Source organism: Sparus aurata, chromosome 18 (genome assembly GCF_900880675.1).
Source record: "Sparus aurata chromosome 18, fSpaAur1.1, whole genome shotgun sequence".
NCBI lineage: Eukaryota > Metazoa > Chordata > Actinopteri > Spariformes > Sparidae > Sparus > Sparus aurata.
The window spans coordinates 16487664-16502418 of NC_044204.1; the positions used below are offsets into that span (position 1 = coordinate 16487664).

Below are 14755 nucleotides of genomic sequence, written 5' to 3' on the forward strand. Positions count from 1 at the left end.
AACAACTAGCTTTTTATTACTAAATGATATCACATATTAATCTGGTGTTTGCTCTTGGCTTTGACTTGTTAACTCTGCAGCTTTCAATCACACAACTGTACCTGTAATTCTGTCCAAAAGCTTTGTATAGTTTCGAATTTTAATAATGTTTTACTAATCTACTTATATACTTATCTGTACTTATTTTTGTCATTGTGCTGCAGAAACAGCCACATTCACTGGGGATCAATAAATATTTATCTTATCTTATCTTATCTTATCTTATCTTATCTCACTTAACCTTACTTTAAAAAACTTTTCAGTGAGCTTCCTGAATATAAAATAATATTATAATGGGGAAATTAATAATGACTCTTCACATTTTCTTCATGAACTTATCAACCAGATTAAAGTTTTGCAACTTGTGACTTTCCTTATTTGTATATATACATATCCAGAAGAATATAGGCTGCTTGATTATGGTACATGGTGGCCTCGTTTACTTCAGGCCAATATGAACTCTATTTTTAGTTTTTTCTCTGTGGCCTCCCGAGAGGTCTGCCAGTATTTAGACTTAATTTAGACAAAATTTAGATTTAATTTTTACTGCATCAACCAATATGATATTTTATAGGACAATTCTGTTAAGACAAAGGGCCAAAACTGTTATAATTCATTTTCAACTAAAAGCAATGTCAAGAATATGAGTCTATAATTACCTTGCAGTCACCACTATATGTGATGACCCATTTCTTTGTATTTTCATCACGACTTATATACAATGATGGGATTTGTTAATCAGTTATTACGGATTTACAAGTGACAACATTGTTAAATCGTGTGTGTAACAGTGTTAGCGGTGTGTGTCTTGAACACACCCCTCTCATTAATACTCCTGTCTCCTCCCACAGCCTCACCATCAGTTTGTTTGGCAACAACCCTGTTGTTACCGCTTGTATAACCGCTGCAGATAACTCCATATCGATTTGTCTTCTAGGAAAACAAACATCTCTCCCTTTATAAGTGAGCGAGGACTTCACATTGGTCCCTTTCTCTTTTTGACGACGCACCGGGATCAACACGATGGCCGGATTCCGCAGTTGTCCTTTAATCCCGTGGCTGGCCTTGGCCGCCGTGCTGGGCTCGGTACTCGGGCTTGGCGAGGACCTCGACCGGCCTCTGTTCGGACCCCCCGGCTCCCCCGTTAAGCTCCATGAGTCCGACCCAGGCCTGAAGAAGGCCCTGGCCTTCGCCGAAGAGCGTTACAACCGGGGCTCCAACGCCATGCACCTCCGCAAAGTCAGCCGGCTTCTCTCTGCCACCAAACAGGTAACATCAACAAGAGCAACCACAAAGACGTCGGCTCGTAACAGTTTTCACGTTAATTTATTCACAGCATTGTCATATTTTGCCATAACAGTCTGATGTGGATGAGAACGGTGTTTTTAATTATTTAGGACATTGCAGTAAGAGTTATATGTGCTCAGTTTTTTGTAAACAACAGAGGCTGGGGGCCATTTAAACCTGCGTAATGCTACCAAGTGTTAGCTAAACAAATGCCGGAATAAAGGTGACATACTTTCAAAATAAAGGCATAAACTGGTCACTGCGGCACAAATGTTCCTGTGTATACAATAAAGATGATTATTGTTCAGTAGTCAGCGCACCCAGCAGCAGGGCCCTGCCACCATAGTGTCCATGCAGCAAAAGAAGCATCCAGATTCTACAACATAGCCAATATACACTCAGTAAAAGCTTGGTCTGCTATTCTGGGACCACTAGTACACTAGACTCCAGCACAGTTAGGGACATGTCTGAATAAAGCCCCTTTTAAGGGTAAGATTTCTTGTCTGTATATTAAAAATGACCCCTGTCTATGTGTGTGTGTGTGTCTGTTTTCCAGCTGGTGAAGGGTATCCGCTACACCATAACAGTGGAACTAAGTAACACTCAATGTAAGAAATCCACAATGCTAAGGACATGTGACTTCTATCCTGAGTCAGAGAAACTCAAGGTAGGATGTGTGTGTGTGTGTGAGAGAGAGAGAGAGAGAGAGAGAGAGGGAGAGTGAATTATAAGAGAGATTAGCTCAGTGTAGGTCATTATTATGGTTTAGAAATGGCATATCCCATGATGTGACTGTGTAACAGTTTAATATGCAACAGTGTAGTTCTGTTTGTTCAGACATCTCCAGCCAGCTGATCTTGTGACCATAGTCTGACTTAAAGTAGCCCTGAGCACGCTCGTGCCTCATGCCCGCATGCATGCATACACAGCACTGACACAGGAACTTCTCTTTAGTCCCTCTTTTCTTGGACTTTATCGTGGAAACCTGTTCCTGTTTTTCTCTATCATAATCAAGAAGAAAAAAGATAAAGTCTAAATTAATCAGTTTCACTCCAGTTAGGAATAACTTGCTCTATTTGATGTTGTGAGCTCTGACTGCACTGTGTGAAACACATTATTCTACTTATTCAATCAATTTTCAACACTGTAATCAGATATACTGTGTATGACAATAAAATCAGATGATTTCACTGTTTATGATATAGAATGTCTATGTCTCTGTGTACGTTTTTATTTAGACTGAGGTGTGTGTGTTCGAAGTGTGGGACATCCCCTGGCAGGGCACTTCAACTCTGCTCAAACAGAAGTGCCAGCCTAAAGGTCAGTTGGCAGCCAAAATCATTGATCATTAAACAAATAAGACCAATGTTTTTTTCGGATACAGCTGTCCTTAGCTAAGGTTTACAATAGATGACCGTGGTTCCTCTGCACCAGTATCCTAGATTAATTGTAATGCTATTTATGTTGTTTCAGTGTTGTCCCATGATAATTTGCTTCCTCTTTAATAGCAGCATGATTTTACAGGATTGACTCTGCCAGACTTTTTGTTACACCATATATACAGAAAGTCATCTTTAAAGGTTCAGTGCGTATGATCTAGTGACATCTACCAACGGGGTTGCAGATTGCAACCAACTGAGAACCCCTCGTCTCGTTGTCCCCTTACAAATGTGCTGTGGTGGACAGTAACGGAGTAAATTTACTTGAGTACTGTACTTAAGTACATATCCAGAGGATTTGTACTTTACTTGAGTATTAGATTTCTTTGGTACTTATTACTCTTACTTGAATACATTTCCAAGACAAATGTTTTTACTTTTACTCGAGTTAATTTCTAGGAAGGCTGAAAAGTACTCGTTACTTTCAGGTCTGCTCTTTTCTTTTTTTTTTTTTTCTAAAATACTATTGGACACAAGTTGTGTTTGTCAAAGAAGGAAACCTATCACAGTGCACGCTCTCCACTGGGATCTACGTAAAAGCGGAAATACGTCATCCCTCCCCATAAGGATACCACCAAAGTAGCCACGCTCTCGACTGCGTTTGTCAACACAAAACCGCGACAATGGCTGCATCAGATGTAGTTTTTTGTAAAGCAGTGATTCTCAACCAGTGGTCTGGGGACAACATTGGTCTTTGAGGGGGTTCCAGTTCCCAATTTAGCTAAATGATAGAGAGTTAGTTGGACGGTGCAGGTTCATTTAGTTACAGTTTTAATGATTGTTAATAAACATCTGCATCTGCAACATCTGCTGTCCTCCTGTGATCCCGTTCATTTTTATTTGTTTTTATAGGTGTTTCTGCAGGCTTTATATAACATTGTGGTTCTAAAAGCAAGCACATCAGTGCAGGTGGTTTCAAAGAGTTCATTCTCAGAAACAAGAGTTAAAAGGTCCTTACATTCATTTAGAAAAAATTATAGTAATTCATTGATGTGGAACAATAAGAATTTTACTCTTACTCTTACCTTTACTTAAAGTAAATTTAAAAGCATGTACTTTTGGATACTTAAGTACTTTTAAAAGCAAGTTCTTTTTTACTCTTACTCAACATTTGAGCCAGTGTTTGGTCTGGCTGTTCTGGGCTATTGTAGAAACAAGGCGGTGCAACATGGTGGACTCCGTGGAAGAGGATGTTCATTTTGAGCATGTCTTGTTCCGTTTGGTGTAACATAGGAAGAAAAAAAATGTGCATGTTGCTAAAAACGGTTTGGTAATTATGACCTTATTATGTAACGCTATTGTTTACCTTTGTGCTGGAAACGTCTGGTTCTATACCAAAGAGATAAATATGGTAAACATCCGTGAATAAATGTTGATTTTTAATCTTCTATTGACACATAACAACAACAACGTCCTCAATGTCTCTCTTATCAGGTGAACCTCAACTAGAAGAAACCAACAAAGTGACGGATGCATCAACCAGCCAGCCCCTGGAGGTAAAAATTATGATATGTTTGGGATCAATAACGGTGCTGACAACAATGTTTGTGTTAAGCTTTATCTTGTTATTTGCTTCTTATGTTCTCCAGCAGTGTTGTGTAAGCTGCTATTATCCATTTGAACTTGAGCTTGAGGAGAAGGTCTGTGTTGATTCTGTTTGTTGGTCTTCCCTTCCTTTGGCAGGAGTCGATGGAGCTGTTAGGCCAGTTCAAAGAATTTATGGTGAAATACAATAAGGTCTACAGCAGCCAGGAAGGTGAGTGACTGAGACATACAGTATGTACTGAACATTCAAAACATAGCATGAGTTATATAGTGTCACATTCTTGTCTCAACACCCTGAACCTCTGATGTACTCACAGCCTAAACGTGGCAACAATAGAAGCCTTTCTTGCTGTATGAAAACGTAGATTATAAATTCCCATGTCAATTGAGAGCCTTTAAAATAAGTGATGTGTGCTGATGGCTATTAAGCATCAGCATGGAATAAACATGAACAAAATAGTTAAGACCTTAAACGCAACATAACCATGACAGATAACCATATAGTTATGAATACAATTCCAGGAAACCAAAATAAAAGGATGAGCAGGTGTACACGCTGCTAAACACAGTGTGCTAAACTTTGTGCCTCGTTTGCCTCTAGAATGACACCATGCTATCTAAAATCACACACTGGGGTGACATTATGCCGGCATTGTTTGGTTCAGTGTTAAAATCAAATCCATAGTAATGGTGGCATTCATTGCAGTAGTATTGCAGGGGCTCGGTGTGAAAAGGACTAATAGTATAATAATAACAGATAATTGATAATTAACAAAAGATTAGATAAGGATTGTTTTTTGTTTGCTGTAGTGTTCCTGACTTTATAACATGTATAAACAAGGCAGGGAAACTTTCAAGCGCCTGATCGTTTTTAACTTTGTGTTTATTTGACTTCTGTAGAGGCAGACCAACGTTTGCGCATCTTCCACGAGAACCTGAAGACTGCTGAGAAGCTCCAGTCACTGGATCAAGGCTCAGCTGAATATGGAGTCACCAAGTTCAGTGATCTGACCGGTATGTGCATGTCTGTGCACGTGTACTTGTATTTCCACACTGTTTCCTTTGAGGAAGTGCATCTTCCGCATTTCATGTGTTACATCAGCTCTTCTCCAACAAATCTCCTCTTGAGTAACTCAAGCGTGTGACTGCTTTCCCCAGAGGAAGAGTTTCGCTCTACATACCTGAACCCGCTGCTGAGTCAATGGACTCTTCATCGAGCGATGAAGCCAGCATCTCCTGCCCGAGACCCCGCCCCCACTAGCTGGGATTGGCGGGATCATGGAGCTGTCAGTCCCGTTAAGAACCAGGTACAATCAATCAGTTGATTATAGAGCAGCTACCCTAAATAGCATGTTGCTAATGAATTACAGATTTTATTGATTGCTTTGACCTGTTTAAACAAACTGGAATCCACTCGGTTTTCATCATCACTGTCTCAGCAGAGCACAAGACACCTCTTGCAAATGTGTTAACCCTTTCTCATTAAATTGACACATTTTCCTCACCCTTTTGCAGAACAGTTAACACGGATGTCATTCAAGCAGTCCAAACTCCATTGTTTTAGCTATGGTAACCAAACAGAAACCATCTGTTCCTAACTATTAGAAACTACCTACATCAGTATGAAATCACTAAAGCACCTGTATGACACTCCTAAACACAAATCTTCAATGAGCAATCAGTCTGCAGGCCTTAAAAAGTGCAGCGGCTGTGTTGTTCTTTGCCAACATGGATTGAAGAGGTCTAAGGCAGATGAGAGTGAGAAATAGGTGAAGAGGAATGTCAAGGTTGGATGGCATGCAAGAAGATTTTTCCCTTGGTTCATTGCAAGAGAGGATAATGAATGTGATGTGGATGAGGCCATGTGGCCCCATCGTCAAGACAGAAGAGACTGAGTATCAACACTGAGTGCTGTATTTTGTATTTTGTTGCGCACTGTGTAATGGTTGATTGGAAGAGCTTGTACACTTGTTTGCAAGTTGTGTTGATTGAAGGCAAATTTAGCTTTTGTTGCATATTTGAAATGTTTTGGCACGGATAGAGCCTTTTGCAAACAAAATGAGTCATTTTGACCATGAGTGCCACTGTTTCAGCCTGTGTGTTAACTGTTTTGAAAATGTGGAGTTTGAGTTGACTGCTGCATCAAAGCAATCAATAAAAACTGTAATTACACCTGCTTCCTACTTCATGCTGACTTCCTGTGTGTGTGTGTGTGTGTGTGTGTGTGTGTGTGTGTGTGTGTGTGTGTGTGTGTGTGTGTGTGTGTGTGTGTAGGGTATGTGTGGATCCTGCTGGGCCTTTTCTGTCACAGGCAACATTGAAGGCCAGTGGTTCCTAAAAAATGGGTCGTTGCTGTCCCTGTCGGAACAAGGTAACACCTGATGCACAAACAAACTAACTAAAAAAAAGATGTTACAATAATTCAAAAACTTTGCCCTGCAGAAAGTGAAATCATTGTTTACATTTGCAGTTAAGAAGCCATGGTTTGATTGGTTTATCAATTTGTCCCTAACAGAGCTGGTTGACTGTGACGGGCTGGACCAGGCGTGCAGGGGAGGGCTGCCGTCAAATGCTTATGAAGCTATTGAGAAGCTGGGTAAGAAAGATGTGGCGGAGGACGAGTGATGTGTGCAATCATTCTGAATCTTTTTAAGCTTCCAATCCTCATTTTTTCTCAGGACATTACAGCCATTTATTTAAATGGCATAAACCTTTCAAACTTCATTTGTGTATTAAGGTGGTCTGGAGTCAGAGGCTGATTACTCCTACAGCGGGCACAAGCAGAGGTGCGACTTCACCAGTGGGAAGGTGGCCGCCTACATCAACAGCTCTGTGGAGCTGTCCAAAGACGAGAAGGGTGAGTGGGCTGAGTTGAATAGAGAGGGATTGAAAAAGAATGGGAGGAGGAAAACGCTTACACATATGTAGACAGAATTTCTTACTACAACACACACTAAGAAGTTTTATTTTTATCTGAAGCCCCTTTCTCAGAATCAGTTCCTGCATGGGGTCATGTGTGAGCACCCGCGGGTCGATATTCAGGGAAATCTGTGCTGCCAATTTCCCTCCCCCTGACCTTGTAACATTTCAGGGAAATGGACTCTCCCTAACAATGATTGTCATGTTCCTGAATGAAGCTGCATATGTGAAGAGTGGAAGTTAGCTTAGCTAGCATTCGTGTTGACCCTCTAATTCATTGGGAACTACAGTATGTGTGAAAGAGTCTTAAGAGTGATGAGACACTGATGAGAATACATGAACTAACTCGAACTCCACCTAACTGTCATTTCCTATTTCAAAGACAAATCTATTGAGGAGATAGATGGGTGTTCATTTTTACAATTCTACACGATACATTCTAACTAGATTTGATTTATTTTGTTAATTTATTTTGTGAAACAAACTTGTTTTGTTGTCTCTTGTCTCCTCAGAAATTGCAGCTTGGCTGGCTGAGAATGGACCAATCTCTGTTGCTCTGAATGCTTTCGCCATGCAGGTAAGCATTTCATCACTGCTACAGCCACCACAGCTGAATGACAATGGCTGAATCACTAGAATCTGGCATACTTATCACATGCCTCACCTCCATGAGAACTACAAATAAAGAGACAACACAATGTCAAAATGTATTCTGTTTCTGTCTGTAGTTCTACAGGAAGGGTGTATCTCACCCTTTGAAGATCTTCTGCAACCCCTGGATGATTGACCACGCTGTGCTGATGGTGGGATATGGAGAACGTAAGTGTGTTGTTAATATCCTCCGATTGTTTTATTACATTTGTTCTTCTTGTTTGGCCGGATGATCATTTTTGTGAATCAGGATGGAGCCAATGCACTGCATGAATGTTTCTGTGTTTTCAGGTAAAGGTATCCCATTCTGGGCCATCAAAAACAGCTGGGGAGAGGATTATGGAGAACAGGTAAGACAACCAAACATATTAACACTCTTCGAGTTCGAGAGAGACTGGAAGGGTTCTTAAAAATGAGACTGAATTTTTCTTTGAAATAGAGCCACTAACTAAACTGATTTAAAATGAAAGGTATCACCTGAATATCTTGTATGACGAGATGAAAAGTACAAACCAGTCTTTAGTGTAACATCTCACCTAATATGTGTCAGTGTGCTCTACTGAATTCGACACAGCAAGACCTAATCCGTCTGTAAGTAATAATAAGTGATCATAAAAAATTGTAGATTAATCTGTGTCAATAGCATTTGAGCCAAATTCCGCCTGTATCGGCTGTCAAAAAGATGTTTCAGCCTATTGATACAGTCTTGTGTTGTACTTTTGGATTGCATCATACTGTACAAAACTCACTACTATTTTGTATTAAACTGAAGCATTTAATGACTAGTAAAGAAATAGTTAAATAAAGTTCCTTTCCTACTTTGTTGCTACTCATGTAATGTTGTGACAGTGCATGTGTTCATTTCTCTTTGTCTCTCTTACAGGGTTACTACTACCTTTACAGGGGGTCTAATGCCTGTGGGATCAACAAGATGTGCTCATCTGCTGTAGTCAACTAAACCACAAATGACATATATTCACACACACACACACACGCACACACACACACACACACACACACACACACACACACACACACACACACACGCACACAGACTGACCCCAGCTTTACAGTACACACACACATTTGAGCCAGGCTTCATGATGATCACTATCAGACATAAATGAAGTCCTACTGATGTTGCTTTTCCGTTAAACCAGTCTAGTGTTCCATCTTCATACCTCAGGCCTCTTTACAATTTACTCAAAACATACCAGCTCTGATGAAGCTAGTGTTGCACAGAATTTTATAGTAATTTTAAAGTAGATTGTATGTGCTCATTTCTTTCCGTTAGATCTGCAGGTCATGATGATTGCTGTGTTTTAGGCAGTATTGGTTTTAACGCATCCTTTTTCCCAGTAACAGCTCATGTTCGACGAAGAACATGCACTCATTGCAGTCAGACTTGTGTCTTGTCAGCTCACTTGGATGTTCCTTTACCAGTGCTTGTGTTAATGCTATGTAGTATTTGAGAGGGTTTTTTTTTTTTTGAATTATGGGGTTTTACCTTATATTGGTCTGCACATTACTACATAACTGCAATTAAATTGTAAACTGCTCAAAGTCAGTAATGAATGAATGAAGGTTGAATAAAAATGTGTGGAGTCCTATTCTTTGTTTGTGGTGTTCTTATCTTACATGCAATGAAACTGAAGATTTAAACTGCATTAATAAAAAACAAATGCTACATTAACGTATATTATTAAGACTTTGATCTCTTTATAAAACCTTTATTCATATACCACAGTACATATTTAATAAATAAAATGACAGATATGTATATGAAATGTCAGGTGAAACTACATGCAGACATGCACAGCTATTACAGTGATGGGAAACTTAGTTGTAGTTTAACTGAGCATTTAACAATTGTTTTAAATTTATTTTTTGTTTTTTAGAAACATCTGAAATTTTAACGCTGACATCTATAAAGGGAAGCATGTTTTGTACCCATGATACCAATGTGTATTTTATGAGAACAGCAGCGTCATTGAGTGATTTTTGTATTGATTGTTGCTCATATTGAGAGACACTCTATTTCCCACAATGCTACGGCACTAACACGGAAGAACAAGAGCCGGGGAAGCAGGAGAAAAATATTTTTTTTATAAACCTTTGACTTACAAATTTAGTCGGACAGGAAATAGCAAATGATGCCGAAGTGAAAAAGTTCAATTCTAAATCCCACTTCTTCATCTGAAATGTGAAGTGTAGCTCTGGCCATCGCAGGGTCGTTTAGTCCAAAGATAAAGAGAAACAGACAACCTTTACTTTGAAACGGTGGACCACTCGTCACCGGAAGTACAAAGTTTAGTGTCGTCAGAAAACACAGACACATGTGGTTCGGCTTTAATGATAAAACATCGCAACGTGTGTTTTTCGAAGGTGTTTTTTAGCTGCTGTCAAGCTTCACAGAATCACATTTATCTTTTCTTTCTCTCAAGGTTAGGATGTTACACGCTAATGTAGCTAGTTGAACTGAGCGTAGGGACACAGTTTGAGATAGCTAGCTAATATTAGCTTATTCAGCTAACCGAAACGAGCAACTTTAGTAGTATTGTTATTTTTGTAAGGGAGCAGTTAATTGCTTACGCTTGTAGTTATATATTATATGCAGCTGTGGCGACGGAAACCGCTGTCTTTCGTCCAACAATCATTGACATCAACGAGATAGTAAAAGTTTGATAAATGTTGCTAACAAAAGCTAACTACTCACTATGGTTGACCTAATTTTAATGAGTCTGGCTTTTAACGCGGCACTTCATCTTGTGGTTTGGCGAATCTCTTGTTTTGGTCAATTGTCTCCTCAATGTTTGGTCAGTTTACAACAGCTGAATTCCCAATGTAGGGCCTCAGCTACTGTACTGCTGTTTATCAGCACTTCATCACCACACTCTTGTGTTACAGCTGGCGAAGGAACCTGAAGCCCACCGTTGATAATGTCACAGGCCACTAAACGCAAACATGTTGTCAAGGAGGTTCTTGGAGATTTTGTCACGCCCACAGAGAACCAGCAGATTGTAAAGGTGAGCTGTTCATGGCCTGCGTATTACAAGTAAGTAAGACAGTAAGACACTGTGGTGAACGTATCTCCATCCTGTACCTGTGCACTTGTAGGTTACTGGTAGCCGTGGTAACAACCTTCATGAAGCTGTCACGGCCCAGGGTGAGACTTTCCTGGTGAGCATGCCCACCAAGTTCCGCAAGAACATCTGGATCAAGAGAGGTAACTTCTGATGGGTTGTTTAGATTAAGTTTTACAGATTAGTACAGGGACCGTTCAGTGTTTGTCAGCCAGCTCAAATAACTAAACACTGATGTCAGTAGTCAGAACCAGGCCTCCAGACTAATTTTTCACACTGGTTGCAATGGTGTGCCTAACTTTCTCATCTAGGTGCCCTAGCAGATAACTTACACTACTCAAAATTAGGTAGGGATACTGGCTGCATAAATGTATGTGCATAGATATGCAATAAAAGTCAAAAGAAACATGTCTCATGATTTCTATTGGGACCAAAAATATTCACTAAACACAAAATAGGAATTCAGATATGTCACAGAATAAACAATCAGGTCAAACACTAAACTATCCCGATGTCCCTAACTCATTTTGAGTAGTGTAGGTGCACCTAATGATCCATTAACACTGTGCAAATCATACAGGAATAAAGGTGCAAATACATGTTTTTCTTTATTGAATTACACACAACAAGAAATTGTGATGATTTTAGTCATTTAAAAAAAACAAAAAAAAACATACTATTGAATTTCAGGTGCACTGATGCAACCAGTGAAACTGTGTAGTTGCACTTGTATTAGTGCGACTACTTATTAGTAAGTAGGCTACTGACAAAGAAAATACAATCTCTCTGCATTAAGAATGACCTTTTATGTTTTGGTTCACATTTAAAATCTGTCTCCTTTCTGATCCTTTAGGTGATTATGTGATTGTGGATCCCATTGAAGAAGGAGAGAAGGTGAAGGCTGAGATCAGCTTCATTCTGTACAAAGATCACATTCAGAACCTGCAAAAGCAACAGCAGTGGTGAGTCTGAACACACACGTGTAGACACACATCACACCACCAGCATCATTTTGTAAAGTATAATCGACTGTGTTGTGTTCGTTTTTCTAACCATCCTCAGGCCAGAGGGTTTCATGGAGGAGCTGTCAGAGCAGGACAAGACAAGCAAACGGCAGGAAAAGGAAGAGGGAATGGAGGAGAAAGACGAGGAAGAGGACGTCAGTGACTCTGAAGACGATGAGAGTGACCTCTTTGTAAACACCAACCGCTGTAACTACCAGTACAGCGAGAGTGACGAGGAGGAGGACAGTGAGGAAGAAGAAGATGATGACAAAGACGAAAGGACAGAAAAGGACTCTTAGTGGCAGAGCTGAATATGTGGACAATCGTGAGTCTGAGCTGTGGAGATCATGGAATCTGACTGCTGCTCCTCATACAACAGCTCCCTCTGCAGTTCTTGTATGACAGGCTTTTGAAGACATTAAGTGGCTGGGCCGAATGAATGGTCTTCAGCTTAATAGAGCAAAAATAAGTCTCATCTCCAAAAAGTCAGTAATGTTGAAATCAACTATGAATCTAGTGATTTACAGTGCTTGAAATTCTGTAAAATACATTTCTAATGTATTTTTCAGTGTCTTTCTGAAAATGTATCACTGGAGCATGTTTATATACTGATTCAGTGCAGCCAGTCCTACATTACATTAGGGTATACTGTATATGCAGACCTTAACATACATTTGCAGGATAATGTTAATGTAAACTATTATATCCACTCATTCTCCTCCATAGGACAAAATAAATTTGTTAAAAACTTCCAAAATTGCATAATAATACTAAACCCACATTTGTCATGTTTGATTTCAGTTGTAATGACAGTTAGAGGGGTTAGGGTGTGGCGAGGATCTTCAGCACCTTGAGTGACGCCAAGATCGAAAAGTGGCCAGAGGTATGTCAATTGCTGCTCAGCGGCATATATTCATCCCTAGACTGGTATACCGATCCTTGGAGTGGTAGGCCGCTGTTAATCCGCTGGTATTCCACTGACCCGTGACGATATGTGCCGCTTAAGAGTGTTACGCCATTGAAAGTCTGTTGGATGGGTGCTGTTGACCAATTGATAGCAGAAACTTCAACCAACCAACCAACCAAACCAAACCAAACCAAATACTTACTATTGTGATAAGCTGACCCGTTACCGCCACACCTCATTGTAGTGCTGATTTTACAATTTCTATTTCAGTTGAGTGTTTCTGATCGTTACTATGATTTACTCTGTCACTGAAGGATCAAAATGCTTTTGTTTCAGTCGACTTTGTATCAAGTTGGTCAGTGACTGCTGCGTGCCTCATCTTTTCCTGACATTCCTTACCAAGTTGGTGATTTTGGTTTGTTGAATGATGAACCCTTTGGAAATAAATAAATTCCATAGCTGTGTTTTTTTCAGTACTTTGATTTGACATCATCCTGTCCTTGTCATACATTTCAAGAATTCACTAGTTTGTTTTTTATTTGATATTTAAAGGTCTCGTATTCTGCTAATTTTCGAGTTGATGCTTTTACTTTTTGAGATCTCCGAAAAACATGTTAACATGTTTTTATGTTAAAACAACACCCAGTTTTAGCTCCTGTTTCTCTCTGTGCCCTCCCAAAAAGTCTAGTCTGCTCTGACTGGTCAGCTCTCACAGGCCTGAGCAGGCACCACTCTCCATGTTTCTGCCTCAGCACTTCTGTTATTGGCACAATCATGGCCGTGTTGGGGCTGTGACTGAGGGTAGTGATTGTATAGTGGTGATATCACAACCTCACAGAAGTCCTGACAGCTCGTTTTCTGAAGATAGGCTGTGCGCATTTCTCTGTGGATTACACTGGTTGATACTTTCACAGTATTTATCACAGTGTTTAACACCTAGACATGCTTTAAAATCAGAAAAGACATGTAAATCTCACATTGTTCAATATGGTACCTTTTTAAAGAACCTTCTCTGGAAACAGTTTTGCAGAAGTAAAACAAACATGGGTATGAAATTAAACACAATTCTCCACATTTATTAAATACTTCTAAAGATTAGCTCACATTGTTGACGTAAAGCTGTTGAGCAGTGTATTTATACTGCTGGTGGAACCAGTTGTACAGGAAATTTACATTTGGTTTTGTATGTCGAGGGAGCTCATAGTGCTGTGAACTAACTCTGCAATGTGAATTAGTTTTAATTTCAACACTAATGCTTTTTCAGAAAGATTGTTACATGATGCCACCAAATTCTTATAAAGAGCAAATACTTTGAAAGCTAGTTATTCTTAGCCAACAGTCATTGAAGTCAGGGGTAAAAAAATAACCCTGAAAATATTTTAATGTTTTCTGCTTTAATGTATTTTATTGAATTTAGCAAATAATTAATTATGATGAAACTGGTTAGTGTGCGAAAATAATTGTTGAATAAAAAATTGGATATCATTGATAGATATATTTGCATCATTTCTAGAAAGAACAGTCTTATTGTGAACATATGCAAATAATTAATTGCAGCAAAGATGCATTTCTCAACATTTTAATTCTCATGTAATTTAGCTTTGACACTGTCTAGAGAGATTTGGTCCCTCATACCCAGTGAGGGAGTTTATTTACATTCAAAATGTACGTAATAATTGCACTTGGAGCTTATGGATAATGTAGTGTAATATTTAAATCTGTTAAACCATAAAATTGCAATAAAAACACATTCAATACACATTGTCTGAAACATTGTTTTTCTAAAGAACTTGCATGCAACTGACATGCTATCTTCTCTCTTGTGGTTTATTTTTATTTTCAATATATTTTTTCAAAGATGACCACAGCAGTCTTCAGTCT

General features: G+C 39.3%; 2 protein-coding genes across 3 annotated transcripts; both read left to right on the plus strand.

The window, feature by feature from the left end:
* The first annotated feature begins 871 nt into the window (after positions 1 to 871).
* ctsf (cathepsin F) lies at positions 872 to 9490 on the plus strand. Its single transcript, XM_030397203.1, has 14 exons — positions 872 to 1308; positions 1883 to 1993; positions 2565 to 2646; positions 4200 to 4261; positions 4449 to 4521; positions 5211 to 5324; positions 5469 to 5617; positions 6585 to 6681; positions 6826 to 6906; positions 7048 to 7167; positions 7742 to 7806; positions 7958 to 8048; positions 8172 to 8230; positions 8764 to 9490. Exons 1-14 carry the CDS (start codon positions 1063 to 1065, stop codon positions 8836 to 8838), a joined length of 1425 nt encoding a protein of 474 aa, XP_030253063.1. The 5' UTR covers positions 872 to 1062; the 3' UTR covers positions 8839 to 9490.
* Positions 9491 to 10168: 678 nt separating this feature from the next.
* eif1ad (eukaryotic translation initiation factor 1A domain containing) lies at positions 10169 to 14363 on the plus strand. Of its 2 annotated transcripts, none has more exons than XM_030397355.1 (5): positions 10169 to 10324; positions 10788 to 10906; positions 10998 to 11106; positions 11817 to 11925; positions 12026 to 14363. In XM_030397355.1, the coding sequence occupies exons 2-5, from the start codon at positions 10820 to 10822 to the stop codon at positions 12264 to 12266; spliced, it is 546 nt and encodes a 181-aa protein (XP_030253215.1). In that variant the 5' UTR covers positions 10169 to 10324; positions 10788 to 10819; the 3' UTR covers positions 12267 to 14363. The 2 variants fall into 2 exon arrangements, with proteins under 2 accessions (XP_030253215.1, XP_030253216.1); XM_030397356.1 differs by having other exon boundaries at positions 10171 to 10265.
* The last annotated feature ends 392 nt before the right edge of the window (positions 14364 to 14755 follow it).